Here is a 24,850-nt window from a genome sequence, read left to right on the forward strand (position 1 = left end):
CTGAAAAGGCTCCAAGACTGAAAAGGCTCCAAGAATCCCCCATCCCCCATTCCCCTCTACCAGCGAGGGCTTTAAAAACAACTAAAAGGATTTTAAAATGAATCTTAAAATGTACAGCAACCAGTGAGGAGAAGCCAAAATGGGGGTACTGTGCTCATATTTAGTCATGCGAGTTCAAAGACGCGCTGCTGTGTTGTGTACCTGTTGGAGCCGAGGAATAGAAGAACCAATAACCCCTATACAGGTCCTTCTCAAAAAATTAGCATATTATGATAAAGTTAATTATTTTCCATAATGTCATGATGAAAATTTAACATTCATATATTTTAGATTCATTGCACACTAACTGAAATATTTCAGGTCTTTTATTGTCTTAATACGGATGATTTTGGCATACAGCTCATGAAAACCCAAAATTCCTATCTCACAAAATTAGCATATCATTAAAAGGGTCTCTAAACGAGCTATGAACCTAATCATCTGAATCAACGAGTTAACTCTAAACACCTGCAAAAGATTCCTGAGGCCTTTAAAACTCCCAGCCTGGTTCATCACTCAAAACCCCAATCATGGGTAAGACTGCCGACCTGACTGTTGTCCAGAAGGCCACTATTGACACCCTCAAGCAAGAGGGTAAGACACAGAAAGAAATTTCTGAACAAATAGGCTGTTCCCAGAGTGCTGTATCAAGGCACCTCAGTGGGAAGTCTGTGGGAAGGAAAAAGTGTGGCAGAAAACGCTGCACAACGAGAAGAGGTGACCGGACCCTGAGGAAGATTGTGAAGAAGGGCCGATTCCAGACCTTGGGGGACCTGCGGAAGCAGTGGACTGAGTCTGGAGTAGAAACATCCAGAGCCACCGTGCACAGGCGTGTGCAGGAAATGGGCTACAGGTGCCGCATTCCCCAGACCTGGGCTACAGAGAAGCAGCACTGGACTGTTGCTCAGTGGTCCAAAGTACTTTTTTCGGATGAAAGCAAATTCTGCATGTCATTCGGAAATCAAGGTGCCAGAGTCTGGAGGAAGACTGGGGAGAAGGAAATGCCAAAATGCCAGAGGTCCAGTGTCAAGTACCCACAGTCAGTGATGGTCTGGGGTGCCGTGTCAGCTGCTGGTGTTGGTCCACTGTGTTTTATCAAGGGCAGGGTCAATGCAGCTAGCTATCAGGAGATTTTGGAGCACTTCATGCTTCCATCTGCTGAAAAGCTTTATGGAGATGAAGATTTCATTTTTCAGCACGACCTGGCACCTGCTTACAGTGCCAAAACCACTGGTAAATGGTTCACTGACCATGGTATCACTGTGCTCAATTGGCCTGCCAACTCTCCTGACCTGAACCCCATAGAGAATCTGTGGGATATTGTGAAGAGAACGTTGAGAGACTCAAGACCCAACATTCTGGATGAGCTAAAGGCTGCTATCGAAGCATCCTGGGCCTCCATAAGACCTCAGCAGTGCCACAGGTTGATTGCCTCCATGCCACGCCGCATTGAAGCAGTCATTTCTGCAAAAGGATTCCCGACCAAGTATTGAGTGCATAACTGTACATGATTATTTGAAGGTTGACGTTTTTTGTATTAAAAACACTTTTCTTTTATTGGTCGGATGAAATATGCTAATTTTGTGAGATAGGAATTTTGGGTTTTCATGAGCTGTATGCCACAATCGTCCGTATTAAGACAATAAAAGACCTGAAATATTTCAGTTAGTGTGCAATGAATCTAAAATATGTGAATGTTAAATTTTCACCATTACATTATAGAAAATAATGAACTTTATCACAATATGCTAATTTTTTGAGAAGGACCTGTATACTGTGCAGTAATCAAGGCGGGTGGTGAAAAGAATGAATGGCAATCTCAAAGTGCTTCTGACAATGAATTGGTTTTATTTTAGCCAAATGCCTCAAATAATAAAAGTTTGATCTGATGACTGCTCTGATCTGAGTATCAAATTTAAGCTCCTTGTCAACTTTAGCCCTAAGATTAGTAATGGTTGTTTTAGTGTAGTATTCTAGGATCCTATATCTATGGGGAGGGTTTCATCTGTGCTACCAAAAACCATGACTTCAGTTTTACTCTCATTGAGTTTTAGGAAGTTAGAGCCATTCTGACCTTTGTATCGTATGTATTATATGTGCGCAAATGTGAGCAGCCTCAGTTCTAATGAGGAAAGCACCCATTTATCCATTATTTTGATTAATCAAGGAGTTATTCTGTAAATTACATATTAATTTGATATTTCCAACCCTAAATATTTTTCCTCCTGTTGTCCAGTTATTAGCTGCAGACAATGGCATTAAGGTTAATATTCCACAGTGTGATCAAATGCGTACACTTTTTAAAACCTTATTTTCTCTGTTTTTCATTAATTGAAATTAATGTATTTAAGTGCCTGCCCTAATATAAATATAGCTTTTTCTTTAAAAATTTCTGAACAAATTCTTGTTTTGGTTTTCTTGAAGAAAAGAGATGAATGGTGCTGTGGGACCATAGGAGAGGTGTAAGTTAAAGTTTACTGTTAGCTTTCTGGACAAAAATCATGGATTGAGAGGTGGACTATCAGGTATGACACCTACTGGTTTTCTAAAGCTGTGTATTTCACATTTGATGATGAGTTAGTTAATTTGTTTTGAAGTGGCTTTGTAGGGAGAGCAGTCAGTGCCTCAAAAAAATTGCTTTTTTTCTCTTAAGCAAGCAGATATTCGGAGCGGGTCAAGACCAAAGTGGATTTTTATCATCATAAAACAACTCTAGTTTCTGAAATGTTGGAAGAGTTCATTCAAACTATGTTTTAAAAATATTTTAGAGTCTCGTTTGCATTAGATAGTTTTCCACTGAAGTCTGCTTTAACCTGGACTGTAACAGTGACCTTGAATAGAACATGTGAAGTGCTTCGGGCCAAAGTAGTATAACGTCAATTCACAACACATGTTGTCTCAAGGTTCTTCACAACAGTCAGGTTCATACATTCCAATTAATCCTAACCATTGAACAGTTCAGTCAGATTCAGTTATTTATTCAAATTGGATAAAAAGTGTTTCTGTCTAAGGAAAGTACCTGCTTGATACAACAATAATAAGGTTTCTAAATAATAGAAAAATATTATTGTGGTTCAAGTGAAGAGTATTTAATTTATTTTTACAGTGTCTTACTTTTCCTTACTAGGTGTACACGTATGGCCAAGGCTTTAAAAGGCCCTTCAGTTATACAGTACATCCATTCAATTTGTCAATCTTTTTCATTGTTCACTGAGCATTTTTTAAGCCATTTATTTACAAAAGCATAAATAATATGTTTTAGTATAATCTAACAGCCAGTCAACATTGCAGCCTACTGTCTGCTTTTATTCCTGCTGTAAATACAAGGTAATGCACCACTGTTCCCACACTATTTGGAAATACAGCCTCAGCAATCACATGACTGTTATATTCTAGTCATGGAAAACCATAAGAAAGATTCAAAATGTCATGTTGCTGCAGGTACTGAATAGTTCTCCTAGTTTGAGATAGCTTGACTGATATGGAATAAGCCTTGTTTGTGTGCAATAACTTTCTATATGTTTTGCAGTTTTAAATGTGTGAATAAGAATCTCTAGTAAACCCATTGGCAAAGACTAGACAGACCTAAGGAGGCATGAAGCTTTTCCTAAAGGAATTTATTCCTGCTTTATTTCCATCAAGCAGCAACAGTCTCCAACTGTTGACAAAGTGCAACAACATATTGTCTCTAATCTCAGTGGACACTTTATGTTGATGTACCTTCATGTGGTCTGGTGTCTGGTGGGCTATAGATGATGCAGATCTAATTTCAGTGTATAATAATGTTGTTATATGAGTACTGTCCAGTCTGGGGATGTTGCTGTGGTCAGTCTTTTGCAGGATTATGGAGAACATTTTCAAAAATCACAGGGGAAAAATGTAGCCATTGAAACTTTCTCAGTCATTCAGAAAACAACAAGTCAAGAATGGATGGTGTTAGAAAAAATGCACGCCAAGGCAACCTCAAGACCCTAATTGAGCAAGCATTAGCTAGGCTTAATGTTGTTTACTAGAATACAGGAAGCCAACTGACAGATCAATAGATACTGGCCACACAAGCAAGCAGTCAATAGCAGAAGCAAACGAGACACATCCTGTGATGCATATTAAAGGTTTCATTTGGATGGTTGCTTTCCATCATTGTCACATTGAGAAATAAACCTTGGTCCCATTATCAGGTTGATGGCCCTTAACCTGTCTGGGTTTCAGTATTTATCCTTCTCTGCATTCTGACCATAATCCTATCATGTCTGCTGCTTAACACCTTAACACCATAATGCTACCACCACCATACTTAAGAGTAGAAATGTTATTAGTCAAACGAGGAACATTTTTAGACTTATACAGAGATTGCAGAAGTGTCCTAAGAATTTTATTGTTTTTTGTATTTGGTGTATTTATTTAAAATCAGACAATGCAACAATAATGAACATTAAAACTGGTGAATGTGCAGGATTTAGCCATTAGCCTAACAAGGTGTTGTGTTATGTGTTCACATTCAAAAGTCTGAATTCTCATTGCAGTAAATAATGGTAAACTCCAAGTGAGCCATTATATTCATCATTCTACCTCTGTGGCACGTTGTGCATACTGTACTATAAAGAACAAATATGTGAAGTCCTGAAAAGATGCTCATCTTCATGTCTTCATGCTTTTGCATCTCTGCTAAGGTAATCTAAACCAGTGTCGAGTCATTTTAAATTAAGAACAAATTTGTGTAAATGTGTAGAAAATGAGTAGAAAATTATGACTTTAGTTCTTCAGTACAGTGGCGCTGTCTGGAGGTGGGGGTGGGGGGTAACATTGGCCACCTCAGTGCTCCTCCCAGATTACCAGTAAATGCACCAGTTAATGCAGCATCAAACGATAGTTAGAGCCCAGCTTATATAATATTTCAGTTTACTTGTTTATACTTGTCGTGTAATGAGCCCCTGTTCTGTCTCTTTAAATAAGCAGCGTTTGACTGATCATCCCGGTAACATGTATAACACGGTGAGGAGGGTGACCCTGGTCTGCATAAGGCAGAGTTTGTAATTTACTGCAGATGACTGCAACAGGTTCCGATCCAGCTTGTGAGTTGAAGTAATTTGTTTAGCTTTCAGGCTGATGAAAGTCTGATGGTGTTTGTCAGTTGCTGGGTCTAATTTGTTTGCATTGAAGTGGAAGCAAACCGTCTATATGTATATTTACACCTTGCATATGTTGGGACCCCAGCCATGGGTTACAACAGTGGTTCCCAATCCTGGTCCTCGGGGGCCCCCTGTCCTGCATGTTTAAGATGTTTCTCTCCCCCCTAACACAACTGATTCAGATGATTGCAGTTCAGCAATAGCCTGTTAATCAGCCATCAATTGAAATCAGGTGTGCTGAAGCAGGGAAGCATCTAAAACATGCAGGACTTGGGGCCCCGAGGACCAGGATTGAGAAACACTGGGTTACAACATGGACAAACATGGAGTCTGAACTGTACATAATCAAAGGCCGCTATGAACTTTTCTACATTTTTCAATATCACACTAACTTAACCCAGCCCAGGAAGAGGAGGGGTCATAGGTGACTCCCTGTGACTTCACCCAGTCTGAACAAATCACCGTGTTCCAACACGACGGTCTCTACCACACAGATCTCCAGCGAGAGCCAGAGACAGGGGATACACAGTGCATAAATCTCACCTTGCAGCTAAAGTCTTTAAACTCACGGGCGAGTATAAGACTACAACGTTCGAGGACAGTGTAGGAGTCGCCAGCTCTGCAAATGTCCAGTGCACGTCCAGGTAGCCAGAGCTACCCTGCCGCACTGTGGCCACTGAAGTAGCCGAAACGTACCTTTGTGTATAGCTCTGTCTACATGTGGATGACCGGACAACTTTGCTTCCCAAAACTAGTCGCCCCAAGAAACCCTTTACTCAGGCCGGTTCACGTAAGATGTGGTGTTTTGAGAAGAGAAAATTAGTTTAGATTAAATAATCTGAATAATGTTCATTTCATGACGTTTGTTTTGTTTATGTCAAAAAAACTCAGCATGTAAGTGTTAGCAAACTAGTGGTTCAGCTAATGATTTGTTCTGTGTTGTGTTTAAAGTTAAGACAACTTTATTCAAGGGTGGTTTTAAACAAAGGTCGGCTATAACCCGTCATCAACGCTTATGCATTTCAATCATTTTATTCATGGTATTTTAAAGGTACATGTTCGACTTTAGGGAAGCTATAGGTTTTCTTTAACTGAAACTGCTAACGGCTAACGCCAGTCAAGTTAGGGGTAACACGTGACTAGCTGCCATCTTTTGAGTCCATAGGCGTCCTCGTCACCAGGTGAGGGCCATTATGAATCGTTTATCCAAAAAGGTTGTTAGCGTACAATCTAGGAAAATAATATTTCCCTAAATATTATTTTACTCAATGTGATAGCTACTTAAACACCAGTTAACAATCATTTATCCAGAAATTATTTTGATAGGGCTGCTTGGTGGCGCAGTTGGTAGGACTGTTGCCTTGCAGCAAGAAGGTCCTGGCTTCGATTCCCGGCCGGGGGTCTTTCTGCATGGAGTTTGCATGTTCTCCCCGTGCATGCGTGGGTTCTTTCCAGGTTCCCCGGCTTCCTCCCACAGTCCAAAAACATGACTGTTAGGTTAATTAGTCTCTCTGAATTGCCCTTAGGTGTGAATGAGTGTGTGCATAGTTGTTTGTCCTGTGTGTGTCTGTGTTGCCCTGCGATGGACTGGTGACCTGTCCAGGGTGTACCCCAGCTCCCACCCATAGACTGCTGGAGACAGGCACCAGCTCCCCTGTGACCCACTATGGAATAAGTGGTATAGAAGATGAATGAATGAATGAATGATTACTTTAATATTTCCTTTAAATGTGATTGTACTAAATAAAGGCAGCTAATTAAATACCATTGAGAATTAGTCATCCAGAAAGTTGGCTTTATTCATCAAATCATTCTTTAAAATATTATTTTATTAAAATAATGTTTTATCTGATCTTGCATTGTGAATGGTTGTTTGAAAGTATACAAATTTTTGCCTAAGTTAGTTCCAGGACAAATTTAACTTCATTTCCAGATTCCTCAAGATAATCCTTGGTTCTCAAACATACATAACATTGAATGATAATGTTGCATCACTCTGTTGGTAATGGTTTATAACCATCCTTAATTCCCATATTCATATTGTTTATTGAGTTTATTGGTCTTCTTTATTCTTTTATTTTTAGTTTATTTATTTATTATTATTTATTTTTAGTTTAGTTGGATTGTTCTAGTGTAGTAAAGAGTTTGTTGATTGAAAAATGTTTGACTTTGAGTTGACTTATTTTTGTTAATACATTCTTGTATCTTAAGAATTTGTGTGAATTTTTTCCATATGTGTGCAGAGTTTTGCTGTTCAGTAATGCCAGAGCTCGTTTCAACCTTTTCTCTATTGTCCTAATACCACCGCCTTATTGGGCTGGTACTCACAGGAGAACACTTAACAGACCGAAATATTATTTAATTAAATGTAATAATAATTACAACACATGCATGTGGTATTTTAGCTCTCATGCTGACTCCAGCCAACTGTAAGAGACCCAAGTGTTTACATGTTTGCAAACGTTTTGCACCTTGGGAAGCGAAGCTAGGTATGTCATGTTATAGATTTATTTATTTTTTTATGTTATTCTATATAAAAGTGATAATATGGTTATTTGCCTTTATTTTGGCTTTTATGACAACATAAAGCCACAGAATGTATGATAATGTTCTAAAGGCAGGACTATGATGCAGTTTTCAAGCTTGTCACTAGGGGTGCGGGCAGTTTGTAAGTAATGTTAAGTAGAGATGTAAACAAATAGTGTTTAAGTAAGCAGTGAAAATCATCAGAAGCCGAGTTTGGAACCAGTTTACGTAGTATCTTTGAGAGTGTGTGTCCAGATTGGTGAGTAGTGTATACTGTTCTATACAGATGGTTTGTTAATTAGGTTTGTTGTTCTGACATTTTCCATTAGCTCTTTTTACTAGGGATGCACCAAAATAAAGATTTGGGCCAATGTTGATATTAATGTTGCTGTTATAGCCAATAACTCAGTAATGGCGTTACAAAATAATGGCGTTAGTGACTGCGTTACGTTTTTAGTAATGGAGTAATCTAACTGAATATTTTTCTCATTTCTGTAACGCGGTTATGATGTTTACAATGTAATGCATATCTGGAGAGAAAAAAGCTTGCAGGCGAACCTTTCCTCCACATGGCCATTCCCGGAAGAGCTTGAAAGCTGGAAATCTGTCTGACACTCCGGTGAAGGTGAAAACCCACAGAGATTTGTTGCCAAGAAGATGAGTTTTCCTCCTTGTTGATTCAGTCGACTGCAATGGTTCTTTATATTTTCCTGTTTTAGACGGATGAGAAGTTTACCGTCTTTGAGTTGATCAGGGATGCGTGGCACTCTGGTCCCCCCCGTTTTTCTTGAGACCTGACCCATCCTTAAGCCGGTGAAGAGGATAAGTCAATGAAAAAGTAATTTCGTTCTTTTTATATTAAATCGGATAGGTGTATTTAGAGGTCTGGGCAGGGTGAGTGATAGTTAAGGTGATTTAGAATCACCAGTAGTTAATCCAAGGTATCAACTTGTTGCCTGCAATACTGATTGAAGTGTTTTATGCTGAGCTGTTTGATTTGCTGTGCGGCTGAATCGTGTTCATGTTTTTGTCTGGCTGATCCCAAATCAGCCAGGAGTTAGAAGTTGGACTTTTAAAATTTTTCCCTTCAAAGCAACTGCGGTCCGGGCCTCGTGGCCTGACCACTCCTTTGTCCCAGTTTTATTACTGGAGTTTTTCCACTGAGTTACTGCCTCTGAGTTTTATGGCCCTTTGTTCGAGATTTGGAGCAATCAGCTACTAGTGGCTAAAGGCGCGGCCCACCGTTCTACCAACTGATCACCACCATCGAGACATCAGCACACTAGGAGGGCTTCACTTTCCAAGTTAGCCCAAATTGCACATTTTGTCTATAAAACCGCTGGTTTGATCTTCATAGACACTCAATGCGCATATGTTTCGTTTTATCATTAGTTAGGTAATCATTTTACTCTTTTTGTAGAATAATGCTTGTTAGTTAGGTGAAGGCTTTTGGACCAGAATAGTAATTATATCAGGGCTTTATGGTTTCAATAAATGTAACATATATAAAGATAAGTGTTTGTGTTTATTTCGTGCAAGAGTGATTTATCTGTCAAGATAAGGTCAAAGTTCCCCCACCGTTCAGTGAAGCGTCTGATTAAACAGTGACATTTAGTGTGGTTTTGGTTAATAATGATCAATTATTAGTTGTAATTAATAAATTTTAATTACTAAGTGCTTTGAGCCCATAATCACAACACCAGAGTGCATCTCTGATTTCTATTCAAAAGTGATGATTTTTGGTTGAGAAAATAATTTTTCTAAATTATGGTTTTTAACTATAATTTTGATAAATATTAATTAATCAGTCATCATAATCCTTACACTAACAACCCGAGCCCTGCTGCGGCCAGCGCGAGCTTCAACAAACCTACACCTTGCAAACAGAAAAGGCTTGATTTTTCTAGTCAGCAATTTGTAACATCATTTCAGATTCCAAAAAGTAACTGAATAGTTACTTTGCCTAGTAACTAGTTACTTTGATAGTGCAGTAACTGAGTCAGTAACACAGTTACCTTTTGGGAGAAATCACTAGGAACTATAACTAGTTACATTTTTAAAGTAACGTTCTTAACACTGCTCATTAGTTACCAAATATAGTTCAGGAGTGCATTTAACCAGTGCATTGCTGCAATCACCACCATAGTAAACTGTTCATTAATCTTAGAATTCACCATTACAGTTAATGCATTCAGTTATGGTTAGAACCTTGTTTATAAAACACTGTATGAGCATCCATTTTTGTTTATTTTGTAGTTTCCACGGTGCTGGTCTTTGGATATGTTCTGAATATGCAAGGATTATCCTGGATGCTCTGAAAAGGAGAAATAAATATCTGCACCATCAGAGACTCAGTTCTTTTGATTTTAGGATTTCAAGGGCTTACTTTAAATGCTCTTTTCTAGTCAGTCTGAAAGATAAATGTGTGAAAACAAAACAAAAGACAAATGGTCTATATTGGGTTTTTTCTAGTTTGTAATATACATTAATAGTTCAACATCACAGCATTTTTCAAACTCATTCATTGGTTTTTATTTTTGTGTGCCACCCCAGGACTTTTAATGGCCCCATATGCCCTGTGTCAACTTTCTGGTGACACCACTGCTTCTGCAGTTTTTGAAAATCAAATGGAATTTTGTAATTTTTTGTGGATCTGTTTGATTAATGCTTGTCCTTAATACCATGTTGTCAAACTCACTCACAGGGATAAAACCTGAAATATGAACAAGCTCATGAGCCAAACAGAATAAATGTTTATATAATTAATTCCTGTTTTATCCCTGTTCATAAATGTGAATATTTGGAACTAATTTAGGGAAGGTCCTGGGTTCCGTTCTTGGCCTGGGGTTTTCCTAAAATGATGTCCTCTTACAGGAAAAATAAAAAAAATTGCAATGACAACAAAATTTGAACAAAGACATGTTTTGTTTTGTTTTCTCTGCTCTTTTTGCCATATTGTATGAGGGGGATGTGTGGTATTATTTTGTGTTGTTAATGTTTGGTTTAAAACTCCTGCAATATGTTGGAGGTGTGCATGGCTAAGCTGGCTTCTGTCTGATCTCATTGACCAAAATGTTCACTTGGAAACAAGTTTATCATTATTTAGCAAAAACAGCATACTTTTCCTTCTTTCATCTGACTCGCACACAAGTGCAGCTTTGCGCTGTGAGTAGTTGTTGCAGTGCGTTATGGAATATGTAGTGTGATTGCTGTGAGCACTATACTGGTAGGCTAATAATGACAAATACTGTAGATAAAACTAGTCTGACTAGATGTGACTAGAATACATTGTATCGCTGGCCAGATGTGACCTACGGGCCTTGAACTGGACATACTCGCAATAATAGAATAGTTCAAACTGTCTTTATTCAAGAACCTTTAGACACTCATGTCAAACTAAATATTTTTTGTAACAAAGCACATCAGCTAACATCAGATCTCTGTAAGCATGTTCATGTGAGTTGTACACTGTCAATAAACTGTTAATTACATGTTATTGGGGCAATGCTGAGTCCTTTGTATTCAGAGAGAATAAAGCATCCTGATGTGCACATCCTTATGCAGCCGATTAGCTTAGCTTCCCAACTTTAAATATATCTACTGTCTTTCCTCTTTATGTGACCTTCTCTGTTGGCATTCCACCAGAAAAATATACCTGAAATTATTTTGTTTTTACTAATTTGTGTTTGTTTCAATGAGACTTCATGCTTGATGTCTGACATTAATCACAGTGTAATAATCTGTCAGTCTCATATGACGTACATACTATACTTACACCTTTGTAATTATTGTAGCAAACCTTTCATATTTGACATGATGCAACTGAGTGTGTTTCAAGAATTTTTCCCTTTCTTAAGAAGAATAAACAGCATTGTAAAAGGTGCCACAGAAGGCTTACACGGGTTCTGTTAGGCAAACAGGGGCCGCTTCGATGGGATTTCACTTCAGTGAGCTCCATTATTTTAATGTTTGCCAGGTCTCAGGGGGGCATGACCACACTAAGCTATATGCATCTCAGGCTTTTGACAATTACCCCGAGAGACTTCAGAAAGTCTAAGGCCACATCAGAATGGAATAATTAAAAAGCAGAGTGAGGCTTTTCTAATGCTAGCCAGGGTTCCCACTGAGTGAGAAAGAAACACGGAAACTCATTTCATTCAGCCCAAGGAACACAGAGAATGTCTCTGCAGTGCTGCCAGACATTCTGAAAGGTTCTTCTCCAACACCATGAAAAGGCCTTTATCTGCTCACCATAAAGGTCCTCATGTGTAAACAAACCAAACTATCTTCAGTCACCTGAGAAGCTGTTAACTTAATTCGGACAGATTAACATTTTGTGGTCCTGCTTTTCAGTTCTTGTTATCCTTGAAGTGATTATTAAATTATGAAGATTTATAAAACAAACCACTAAAAAAACAAATAGATGAAAAAGATGTATCATACCACAGGAGATATAACCGAAAGCAAGCTAACTTGTTTTACTGTTGAGAAAGACTGCAGAGAACCCATATTCAATTCAATTCAGTTTTATTTATATAGCGCCAATTCACAACACATGTCGTCTCAAGGCTCATCACAAAGGGTTTGGAATGGTGCGGGGTTGTTGGGGAGGTTAGAATAAACTACTGAGTGTTAGAGTTTAGCCATTTTAGAATGGGCTATGTGTAGGGGTACTAAGTAAAATAATAAACTGATAAAGTTTGTCCATCTAGAGCCCACTGATGGTCATTGTTATACTAAAAACCACAAGGATTGGAATACCTCTCTCTGTCAGACTGATTATAACCATTGGAGAAAAAAAAGGGGTCATACAGGCAGCAGAAATGGAGGGTGTGTTTGCACCTCAACCATAACTGAGCTGGTTTATGCTAAACCTGACTCCCCCTTACTCCAACCAACAGGGAGGGAGGAAGACTACCTCCCTGATAAACTAAGCCACTCTAACTATAAGCTTTATCAAAAAGGAAAGTTTTAAGCCTAGCCTTAAAAGTAGACAGGGTGTCTGCCTCACGGACTAAAACTGGGAGCTGGTTCCACTGGAGAGGAGCCTGATAACTAAAGGATCTGCCTCCCATTCTACTTCTAGAGACTCTAGGAACCACCAGTAAACCTGCAGTCTGAGAACGAAGTGCTCTGTTAGGAACATATGGACCAATCAGATCTCTGATGTATGATGGAGCTAGATCATTAAGGGCTTTATATGTGAGGAGGAGAATTTTAAATTCTATTCTGGATTTAACAGGGAGCCAATGAAGGGAAGCTAAAATAGGAGAAATATCATCTCTCTTTTTAATTTTCATCAGAACTCTTGCTGCAGCATTTTGAATCAGCTGAAGGCTTTTAACTGCATTTTGTGGACATCCTGTTAGTAAAGAATTACAATAGTCCTGCCTTGAAGTAACAAATGCATGGACTAGTTTTTCAGTGTCACTCCTGGACAGGATATTTCTAATTTTGGCAATGTTCCGGAGGTGAAAGAAGGAAATCCTAGAACCCTGTTTAATATGGGATTTAAATGACATGTCCTGGTCAAAAATAACACCAAGATTTTTTACTTTATTACCAGAAGTCAATTTAATGCCATCCAGGTTAAGTGATTGACTAAGCAGTTTCTTTTTGAAAGACTCCGGTCCAAAGACGACAACTTATGTCTTGTCTGAATTTAGAAGCAGAAATTTTGAAGTCATCCAAGTTTTTATGTCTTCAAGACATGCTTGTAGTCTATCTAACTGGTTGGGCTCATCAGGATTTATGGATAAGTAAAGCTGAGTATCATCAGCATAACAGTGAAAATTTATCCTATGCTGCCTGATCATTTTACCTATTGGAAGCATATATATAGTGAAGAAAATTGGCCCAAGCACTGAACCCTGTGGTATTCCACAATTAACCCTGGAGTGTGAAGATGATTTATCATTTACCTGAACAAACTGGAATCTGTCAGACAAATAAGATTTAAACCAGTCTAGTGCTGTTCCCCTGATCCCTACAGCATATTCCATACTTTGAACCTTGATTCCATAAGCTAAACACTGTTTACAAGACTCAAGTCAAGTCTGAAGACTCCTGAGTACAAGTAAAGTAAAGTTTTCTTTTGGTCACTTAAGTATGTCTCGAGATCAAGTCGCAGACTCAAATCATCGTCTCTGCCTCACTCACATGCATTTTTAAAGATAAACTTTGTAGTTCCACTTGTTCATGTATGTGTGTATACCAGGGGCTGGCAGAATGGCCTCAAAATCATATTTAAAGAAAATTTCTAGTGACATAGGGCTGCATGGTGGAGCAGTAGGTAGCACTGCTGCCTTGCAGCAAGAAGGGATTCACATCCGGGCCTTGGGTCTTTCTGCATGGAGTTTGCATGTTCTCCTTCCCCCCAGAGTCCAAAAACTAACCTAACAGTCATGTGTCTGTGCAGGCACCCCTCACCCTGCAAAATCTGTGTGAGTGCTCTCATTGACTTGAAAGGGTGCGTAACTGCTCCGGAATTCGTACCGTGGCAGAGCGGAGATGGACACTGTGTAAATTAAGGATAATCATATTTGAAATGGGGCTGGTAATCAAATGGAACACTTCCTTTAATTATTTGGTTGGGATCGGGTCTGACATACAAGGTAAAGGTTTAGATTAAGCTAATATTTTTGATAACACTGAAAGCTCAACTGGATCAAAACAGTCCAAACACAGATCAGGTTCTACAGTTACTCCCAATGTTGTCCTGCTTACTGAGGATGAAGTAATCATCTTCAGGAGTATGTCAAAGATTATATTTTTAATTGAATCAATTTTATTTAAGAAGAATCCCATAAAGTCATTACTACTGAGAGCTAAGGGAATGGATGACTCAACAGAGCAATGACTGCATAAGTTTAGCAACCATGCTAAAAAGAAATGTAGGATTATTCTTATTCTCTTCTATTAATGATGAAGAATGCGGTGTTGTAGCTTGGTGAAGTGTCTTTTTATTCAAAAGTAGACTACTTTTCCAGAGTAAGTAGGAATCTTCTAAGTGTGTAGATCGCCATTTGTTCTCCAATTTCCTAACATTATGCTTTACTTCGCAGCCCTAAATTTAACCAGGGACCCATCCTCCTTTGAATAATTACCTTCTTTTTCAAGGCGACTGCATTGTCTAATGCCACATGCAATGAGGAAGGAACACTAAGAACAAAAACATCAATTTGTGAAAGTGAAGAAATTAAATTGCTGCTGGATTTGTCAATAAATCTGAGTGAAAAATGCTACTCCTCACCCAGAATTTTGAGGAACATGAAAAATTGGATAATTAGAAACTGACTGATTTATAGTCTTGCTGCATCACAAAGCAAGTAATTAACTATCAAAGTCTTTGAAGAGCGAGATCTGATGTTTAGTGTACCACGTTTAACTACTGTATTTTATTTTTCTGTTCAGTCGGAGTAGTATCAGATTTTCATGATTTACTCCTTTTAGATTAGTTTTTAATCTTTTTGATTTTTGCCATGGGCAAGACTCTGTCTCATTGCTGTTATGGGCAGGTAACACTACAGAAGCTGCAGAGAGGTGTGTTAAACTACTACTCTGCCTTCTGGTCTGGAACCTGTGTTGTCAAGGTTTTGGAGAATTAATACATTTGTCAAGATTCCTAGAAAGAAGATCTGCTCCATCCAAAGAGAGATGGATGCAGTCTCTCCGGACCAGTCTAGATTTTTCCCAAAATGTTCACTAATTATGAATATTGCCCACATCTTTTTCAGATACCATCTAGACAGCCAGCGATAAGATAACAATCTTACGGTATTTACTCTTATCCTTAGCCAGCAGTTTCAGGGATGATTTGATGTAGCCCGTTCTGGCCTCTGGCAAACATTTGACTATGGTCCCTGTTGTCTCTAGCGCCACTTTTCTGACTATGGAGCTGCCGAGTACCAGAGTCAGCTTCTCAGCCGGTGTGTCACCGAGTGGAAAATCTGGAAGAAACACAGATGGGTTGGTGGTGTCCTGTAGAATATCATCTAGGACTGTGCTAACTACGTACAGTCGCCCAGGCAGCCTGAGGTCCTGGCTGCGCAGGCTCTACTGAAGGACTGCTATAGGGAGCTACCCTTGTTGGCTCCACGCTGGCTAAGGGGACTTGGCTATCTGCTGGTTTTTCAGCAACGAGGAGCCAGGTCTCCAATTCCGACACCCTCGCCAGCAAAGCTACAAAAACACTACATTCATTAAACGTACCATTATTACTAAAAAGAAGTCAGATGAGTTTTTAGGATGAGGGTTAGTGTCACTGCCGACCAGGAATTGTGTGACAACAATTAATTTAATCTTGCTAAATTTTATCATCTTGATTTACATATTTATTAATCTAGTCTAAATTCTACAGTATGATTGGTTCTTTTCTCTCCATTGATCCATTTGTTGTATTTCTTTTGTAACAATTAATCACAGCTCTTAGGAGACAGCATCAAACAGGGTCAACCACACCTCCTCACTAAGATAGGAATTTCTCTTGTCTCCTTGCTAAGAGTTCTCAGCACAAAACTTTATCAATCTTAAGCTAGGACTTTTGAAGCTAGGTTAGGAGCTCTCTGGGAGGACTCTGAGAATCCTTGTCAATACTAGCCAAGGACTTTACATTTGTAGAATTGGTGAAGGAGTTATGGGAGTTTGGAGTTTGGAGCAGGGAATGTCTGGTTTGGGATTCTCAAGGTCTCATCTTTGCTTTTTCATGTGTTTCTACTGGCATCATGGATCAATTTGGATGGATGGATGGATGGATGTCAAACTTCAGAGTTTTGGTTGTTTAACGCAGCTTGCATCGGATGTCTGACGGTCCGTCTGTATTTTGGCTTTTCCTGTTCATAGGTAAAAGTACCTCTGAACTATATTTTGTTGTTTGCCTAATTGGCTAAAAGAGTCACAAACACTCTGGACATGTTAGTTCTAAACTTCCAGTAGTAGTTCACTATTGCATTCTCAGCCAAGAATATTCAGGTGAGTCACTAAAAGAAGCTGAGTGGGAGAGAATGGGAAACTTGGGGAGATGGAAATGGGTCAGTTTATATTGATTTTGACTCAAATTAGTAACTTTGAATATGTTTTTTGTTATTGCTCATACCTAAAAATCAATTACTTTGACAACCCTATTTGCAATAAACAATTGCATAACTGTATTCAAATCACAGAATGATGAATGGTAAGTCATATGCTGCAGCTCTGTGTAGGCTAATGCATGTTTCAAATGGCAAGATTGTAAAACTGTCGGTTTATTTTAAAACCTGAGAGACCCCACAGGTGGTGATAAAAAAATCGTAGGTATAACAGGTTTGGTTCTACAGTGTGTGGTGTCCAGTAACACAGCAAACACAACACACCATACACGGACAGATTTCACTCACAAACATTCTGATGTCAGACGGGAAATCTCACAAACGCTTTCAAGATCAAATGTGAGTTCAGAGTAATTGCCCTCTGTGTTTCGTCACCCGCTTTCTGATTGGCTCCACTTCACATTTAACAGCCTTCGTGCTTGTTTGTCCTCGGAGAACCTCATACACGGTAGGATATCGGGCAAAGACAATCTAACATATTGAATGGTTTGAGGTTGGACCAGTTCCAACGTCCTGCCAAACAGACTAGATCACTCTTAACACACCTCACACAGCAGGATTATGTCAAGATTATCTTAAGAGTCATCATAAAGATCGGGGCATGTCGGAAGGGGAAGATCGGGTCAAAAATCAGCAAAACAAATTCTGGATGGAATCATTTGGAATTTTGACTTCTAAGAGGGCTTGAGCTTCCAAAGAAAAACGGGGCCTGCTTAAGTTCTAATTATGATGACTAAAATTCAAAAGAAAACAGAGCTACTTCCAGCATTTTCTTTTTGGTTTTACAGATGTGGAACACCAGACAGCTGTAAAACTGAGAAAAAAAAAAAATCTAATACCTTTGAAAAGGAAACAGAAGAAATCTTTAATAGTTCTCAGGCCATTTTAGACAACTGTTCACACATTTATATTTCTTCTCTGAGTTTGTCTGGCAGCAAACACAGTCTTAAAGAATGGCACATACATAGTTTTTAGCCATGATAGCATGTAGCAGCTCTGAAATCTCTGGGATGATAACATTTAACCCAAATTTCTGAAAGCTTTGTCTCAACTTGTTGAACAAGTGTTTCAAAATATTAGTTTGGATTTTTGGCAGGAAGTCATTTTGCCATGTTTGCTTTTCAAAAGCAAAACAAACAAACAAAAAAAACTAATTTGTTTAAAGATTTTAGATTCTACCCACTGAGTGAAATCACTGATGTTTTTTTTAAAATTTATATTCTTTCTCATGACTTTGTCCTCTGTGTTGTAGGTCCTTGAAAAGGGAATGCACCTAGAGTGCAAATGCCATGGTGTTTCTGGATCCTGCACTACCAAGACATGCTGGATGACTCTTCCTAAATTCCGGCAGCTGGGATACATCTTGAAAGACAAGTACAACCAGGCGGTACACGTGGAGCCGGTTCGCGCCAGCCGCAACAAACGTCCCACCTTCCTCAAGATCAAGAAACCCCACTCCTATCACAAGCCGAAAGACACGGAGCTCGTCTACATTGAGAGGTCTCCCAACTACTGCGAGACCGACCAGCTGACTGGCAGCATGGGAACACAGGGACGCCTGTGCAACAAAACTGCTCTGCAACCCAACAGCTGTGACCTGATGTGCTGTGGGCGTGGATACAACACTCATCAGTACTCACATGTTTGGCAGTGCAACTGCAAGTTTCTGTGGTGCTGCTACGTCAAGTGCAACACCTGCAGTGAGAGGACAGAGGTATATACCTGTAAATAGGGATATTTATTAGATACTTTTTAGGGCGCACACCTAGTCTGAGCCGTATGTGTGTATGTGAGAGAATGTGTGTGGTTTTTGATTAATATATTAAAAAACAAGAGTTCTTGTGTGTCTTTGCATTCAACAGTTCCAACTGGCTTTTTCTACTTCTGTTGTTTACGATGGCGCCAATGGACGTTGAATTTGTAGTGTTTCATAAGTGTTCTGTTAATCTTTCAAGTCAAGTGCTATTTGATTCTCCAAACGTCTTCTTTTCTGCAGTCCATAAATGTCTACAATGTGACTCATGACACACTGTTTTATAGAATAATAATTTATTGATTGAGAAAACTACTGATCACATTCAAAATACACTTATCACTGCATCTGCTTTGTGGTGTGGATGCATAGTTTAAAAATAATAAGTGCACTTAAGAACAGAAAGGTTTTTACATTTTTTTTTTTCTTTGTGACAGCTGTAACACTGGAGCGCAAAAATGAAATGAATTCAAGTGATTCGAAGTGAATAACCCAGCAGCCTTTTTATTTGTAGCGAGCCTACAACAAGAACTACTGACCATGTGCTTTCTATGATGGTATTGTTTTCTACTTTCTGATCTTTCTGGACTAAGTCTCACCGGAAAATGTGCAGCAGTGATGTTTGTCCACATGCCCACATATACACAATTCATAGTTAAATGTTTGAGCAGGTAACACAACCCATTGCTGTTGTTAGTGATGAAGAACATTGACATCTCCAGATAAGGACCATTAACATGTGCAAGCTATACCAATGTTTATCTACCCCCTCACCTTGTATCATTAATTCATCATACTGATATTTTAGAACTGAGAGAAAAAAGGAAATACAAGTGATAAAGGGGGAAGAAAAGTGACATTTACAAGAACCTGCACTGACCTCTGGATCATAGTGTCTCATCACAACTTTGTTTTTCTTAAAGACTCTTTTCTTTTTGTTCTCACCTGCAGGGCTAGTGCTGTTGTCAGTTTTATTGAGAGAAATATACATTGTCATGACGGCACTGTAGATTTGTCATTTAATACTCGATTCTCTGCTGGATTTTTCATATTTTTTTCTATCTGCTTTAAAAGTCTAATGTTCACAGATAACACAATAGTTTCATCTAAATGGGCCCTCCCCTCCCAACCCCCAATACCTTAATGGTATCAAGGTATACCGAGTTTTTTAATGTTTTAAAATTTTTATTTTATTTACTGTTGTTCCTATGGTCCTTTTAATGGGATGCTATGGATGGTGCTGGAGTGACTGCTGCTTTCTCTGGCTCTATGGCGCAAGTAGTATTGCAGCGCTGCATTAACAGTTATGGGTTGGAAACTAAAGGAGCACCACACATTACTGTTAAAGCAACTGATTTAAAACTAGTGTAGACAAGCTATGAGTGGCATATGAGTCATTATAGCTCAATCTTAGCTAATAGCCTGAGTAATTAACCGGCTAATATTAGCAGTGTTACTCTACAAAGAGTTGAATAAAGAAGCAGCAACCATCTATGAGTAGGGACATGAAAAATGCCACTAAACTATTACTAGAGCTACCACTATATTATTATATTACAGTGAGAATTTTGTACGGCTCCACGTCTACCCTCCTTCCTTATTTGAGGCATCATGTCACCGACAAGTATCCGGACCTTTACTTTGACATCATAAGTTTGGAACATGAAACCAGTACCCCAGCTCAAGCATGGTTATGGGTCAACAATAAGAAAATGGTACGTTTACGCAATGGATCAACAAATGTACCTACTGCACCATCTTTCTTGAGATTGGGTTCCTTTTAAATGTGCTCCTAGCTGTCTGGAAAATTATGATGTTTGTGACTGAGCAGCCATATTCACTCTTCAAGCTAACAGCATGCAGGAAGTTTTAGCCTCCAGTTAGACACATCCCCTAATGTTGATTGACAAAGTATATTTTATAAGAAATTATTTTTATATAGATTGTCTTTATTTTTTTTACCTCTGTGTAATCTTCGTTCCCTAAGCATTTCATAATGTGCTTTTAAAGAACTTAAACAGTGGAAGAAGTTTTTACAGGCCTGGTGAGGATTGTTTTGAAGTAACTTTTTGTGGAACGTTTATGATTAGCTTATGTCTGAACTCCGGTAGATAGCTTAGATAAACTAATTCTCTCTGCTTGGGTATTAAGGAAAAACTATGATCCGTCCCACTCAGTTAATGGCTGGGCTAGTGAAGGTCCAGGCCAAAGTGGATCACTGTCAACTTTGGGGTAAATTCATTGTTTTTAAACAGTGGTACTAGTACCATTCACATAATTTGATTGCCTTTGGCAGTAATCAATTGGAATTTGATGTCAATAGTTTACAAGGTAACCAAATACATTTGCAAAAATGGAGCACCTCATGGCTCAGAGCGGGCACACCATGTGTGAGGGCTACAATCCTCAACGTAGTCCTTGGTTTGATTCCCAGCCCTGGGCCATTTTTCTTCATGTCTTCCCCTTCTCTGCACTTTTACATGTCCAGCTACTAATAAGTAAAGGCCACTAGTGCCACGAAAATCCATAAAAATGTATTTTAAAGCATTGACCTTAAATTCAAACAGCTGCTGTTCAGAAGGGAAATGCAGTGAAGGACATTTTGAAAACCACTCAGCTAAAGTGGACCAAAAAAGTACTGGTGGTTACTTATGATGGTTTTCATTTACTTCTAAAGTTGGAAAGTGGATCTGCGATTAATTTCAAAACCAACTAAACCATGTGTTAGTTGCAAATTTTGGACTCAATGACCAGGCTAATTACTATCAGTAATGCAAGCTAATAGCAATATATGGCCATTTCTCAACAACAAAAAACACAATTATGTTCTTCTGTTAAATTCTAAGAATGTACTTGGCAAGAAGAGCTGAAAATACTGTATGTTATTTCAAAGAGCACAAGGATGCAGTCTGGTTGTTCTGCAACTAGGACAGAGCATAGTTGACGAGGTCACCACCTATCTAAAATCTGTCCCGGGATAGATAAGATTTTTTTCACATACATATTGAATAGTGAAATAAGAATAAAATTAGTGAGAATGTCGATATAACAAAATCTAAATGTTTATGTAGAAAGATGTGATGTTTGGACTAAGTTACGTGTCTAATGAGCTAAAGTTGTTCTTTTGATTAAGTTCTTATGTCTGTTTACAGTTTTTGCCTTGGAATTGGAAAGTGAATCAAACTATCTAACTAACTCCAACAACTCACTGAGACTGCAGCCAGGTTGGCCTATCAGTGGAACTTAGCTCCTCCAAAAACAATCGAGTGAATTTGAAAGAAGCCTTATTCTTGATTATTTAATGCATTTATGAAGTTTTCAGGCCTACTTTCTAAGCTTAAAACTCTCAAAACTATTCAACTATTTTAGTGACAAATTATTAGCAATTTAAAAAAATTATAACTGCGCACCTTCTTTCTCCCTTTACCACTGCAGGTTGCGCAGTGCTAAGTCTGCAGAAGGCTGCATCGTTGCATCCTTGATAAAATAGGCGGGGCAAGAACAAATTGGGACATTTGAAGCATACTTGCTTTTATGCGTACTTTGGACTGGAACAGTTCTTGGATGCTGCTGATGACAGATACGCAAGTGCACAATTACAGACAACGGCTAATGTCTCTGACACATTGACTTACAGTATTAGATTGTAAATGTAATATATGTTTAGTAAAGATTTATACACAAACAAGTGCAAATAAACACTTTATTACTGCAGCTATCTGTGTTTTGAACTCATGCCATTCTGGATTTTTAGAGATGGAACATATTAGGCGTATCTGGACACAGAAACTGTAGCAAAAGTAAGGCAGAAAATAACTCTACATTTCACGAGTGTTACACTAAAATCATCCACCCATGATGTTCAGGACCAGATCCAATCCCATCCGATGCATTTGTGATGGTGGTTTAAAGGTTTATAAAATAGTGTTTTTATGAACCTTTGAAATTTTTCGGACCAGATTAGTTCTAATATAGCAGAAATCTGCTTTGGTTTGGGTTCTACATGGACTACTTGTTCACTCACTGCAGTTCAAACTTGTTTTAATATTTCCAAACTCAGGGGGTTAAACAGGGTGTCTAGTGCAGATAACATGCAGACTAAGTTGGCCTTTATAATTCAGGGCTGACTTAAAAAAAAAAATCAGTTTTCCTAAAACAAATAACTGTGTCATTATTTTTAGGGATAGTTGTCTTTACTGTTTTTGAGTGAAGCCAGTGTATGCTGCAGGCCATAATTTTCAACAGGTGTAATTTACTTTAAACCGTTTAATTTTTATGAACTTATTTTAATGAGGAAACCGTTAATCATCTCAATGACGGAGCATTTTTATTACACACTATAATTAGCTCATTAAACAAATATCAGTATTTTTCAGTCAGTGTTTTTATACATAGTTGATTAAAGGTCTTTAGATCGACTCATGCTGAACAGTAAAACCAACTGGAGGTCGATATGGATGCTTATGAAAATGTTTAAGGATTCACTGTGTTTTATTAAACAGGAAGTGGAGAGATGACAGCAAATGATGATGATGGTAATGAGAAGACAAAAGCTTCATGGACAGATATCTGATGTTCAAACTTATGTTACCAACTGCCTATATCTGGTTCTTCTTCTGTATTTTGGGTGGCACTGAGTCCAGCTCCTGGTTTCCACCAAAACCACTGGACAAGGTTGTATAGTCATGCTAGTACCCTTTGTGGAAACTGGAACCATCCCCTGGTCTTCATTGTGGAAGTTTATTACCATGCCGCAACAGCTACAAAACAATCAGAGCTACCTAAATCTAAACTTGGACGGTTCTTAAAGCACATCCGGATCATGAAAGGTTAATTGTACGTAGAGAAAGTGGCTTTTCAGCCTAGGAGGGTGAATTCAGTGACTGTCACACACTTTCAGGGTTTTCTTGTAAACTTCAAGTCATCCTTAGGTTTTGTTCCCTGATGTTTTCCCAGCTGCTGTAGTTCTCTTTTAATCAGAGCTGTTGAATTGTAACACTGAAAAACACGTTTGGCGATTCTTTGCTGTGTTTAATAAATGGCTCGCTGCTGATTGTGTGTTTGGTTCCCGTATTTCATTTCTACGTCTTTATGAGGACAGACCGGAGAGAACTGTGTGTGGTTCAGAGCGGTGGTGCAGGATAGAGGCCGTCAAAGAAGTCTTGCCCTTCAACAAACAGTGGGAGTGTGGAGCTGCCAGCTGATGGATTGCCCTGACATCTGCTCCATTCACTCCTCAGTAACGTTGCTACAACAACCACAATCTGCCCCTAAAAAATGCTGTTCGTCTCATTAAGAGGCCAGGCCTCTTACAAAATGGTAACCCTCCAAAAGCCAGATAAAATTTGGGTGCTATCTGTTTTGTGGAAATGGCAAAAAGGGAAAAAGGTGTGTGTGTGGGGGGGGGGGGGGGGGGGGGGGGGGGGGGTTACAACTACTAGGGATAAAGATTTCAATCTGAGTGACATAGTAGGGCTTAATACCCAGAATATTTAACCCAAAACATTCTTTAGCCAAACTTCGTCTCAATAGAGTGACGCTTTAAGAAGGCAGCTGGCCAAAAAGCTTTGGTTAGACTAACACAAAGCTTTGTCACTAAGAGCTCCACAGTATTATCTGACAACTTCCCACTGTGCTGGTTTGTTACCAGCAGAACAGAATGTATTCCAACTGAATGTTTAAACATGAAAACATGCTACATTTATCACTGATGGTAAAAATGGAATTCATTGTCTCACTGGAGCTTTATTGCAGATTTTTTGGTGCCTTACAATACCCCAGACATATTTCAGTGCATCTTATTTGAATTTTTTTGTGATACACCAACATAAAGTAAAGCATATTTATGAAGTGGAAGGAAAATAACATTTATTTTTTTCTTTACAAATAAAATCTGAAAAATGTGGTGTACCCTTTTTATTCAGAGTCAGTACTTTGTAGAAGTCCCTTTGGCTACAGGTCAGCTGCAAGTCTTTTGGGGTCTCTACCAGGGTTAAAACGCTATAGATGGCCATCCTTGCTCTTTACTTCCTGTAATACATCTAAAGCTCAGATTTTATGGAGAGCAGCTGTGATCATCAGTTTTCAGGTCTTGACACAGATTCTAAACTGGACATGGTAATTCTAACACTTGCATATGTTTTAAACTAAACCATTCGATTGTATCTCTGGGTGTACAGGTCCTTCTCAAAAAATTAGCATATTGTGATAAAGTTCATTATTTTCCATAATGTCATGATGAAAATTTAACATTCATATATTTTAGATTCATTGCACACTAACTGAAATATTACAGGTCTTTTATTGTCTTAATACGG

General features: G+C 38.7%; 1 protein-coding gene across 1 annotated transcript in view; it reads left to right on the forward strand.

Annotated features, from left to right (window-relative positions):
• The window catches only part of wnt7aa (wingless-type MMTV integration site family, member 7Aa), a 29,891-nt gene extending 6,305 nt beyond the window's left edge, over nucleotides 1-23,586 (forward strand). The window contains exon 4 of the mRNA XM_047347829.1: nucleotides 18,033-23,586. Within this exon, the coding sequence (XP_047203785.1) occupies nucleotides 18,033-18,512 (480 nt within the window). The 3' untranslated portion in view covers nucleotides 18,513-23,586. The remainder of the gene's footprint in view (nucleotides 1-18,032) is intronic.
• The last annotated feature ends 1,264 nt before the right edge of the window (nucleotides 23,587-24,850 follow it).

The sequence above is a fragment of the Girardinichthys multiradiatus genome, chromosome 20 (assembly GCF_021462225.1).
Source record: "Girardinichthys multiradiatus isolate DD_20200921_A chromosome 20, DD_fGirMul_XY1, whole genome shotgun sequence".
Taxonomy (NCBI): domain Eukaryota; kingdom Metazoa; phylum Chordata; class Actinopteri; order Cyprinodontiformes; family Goodeidae; genus Girardinichthys; species Girardinichthys multiradiatus.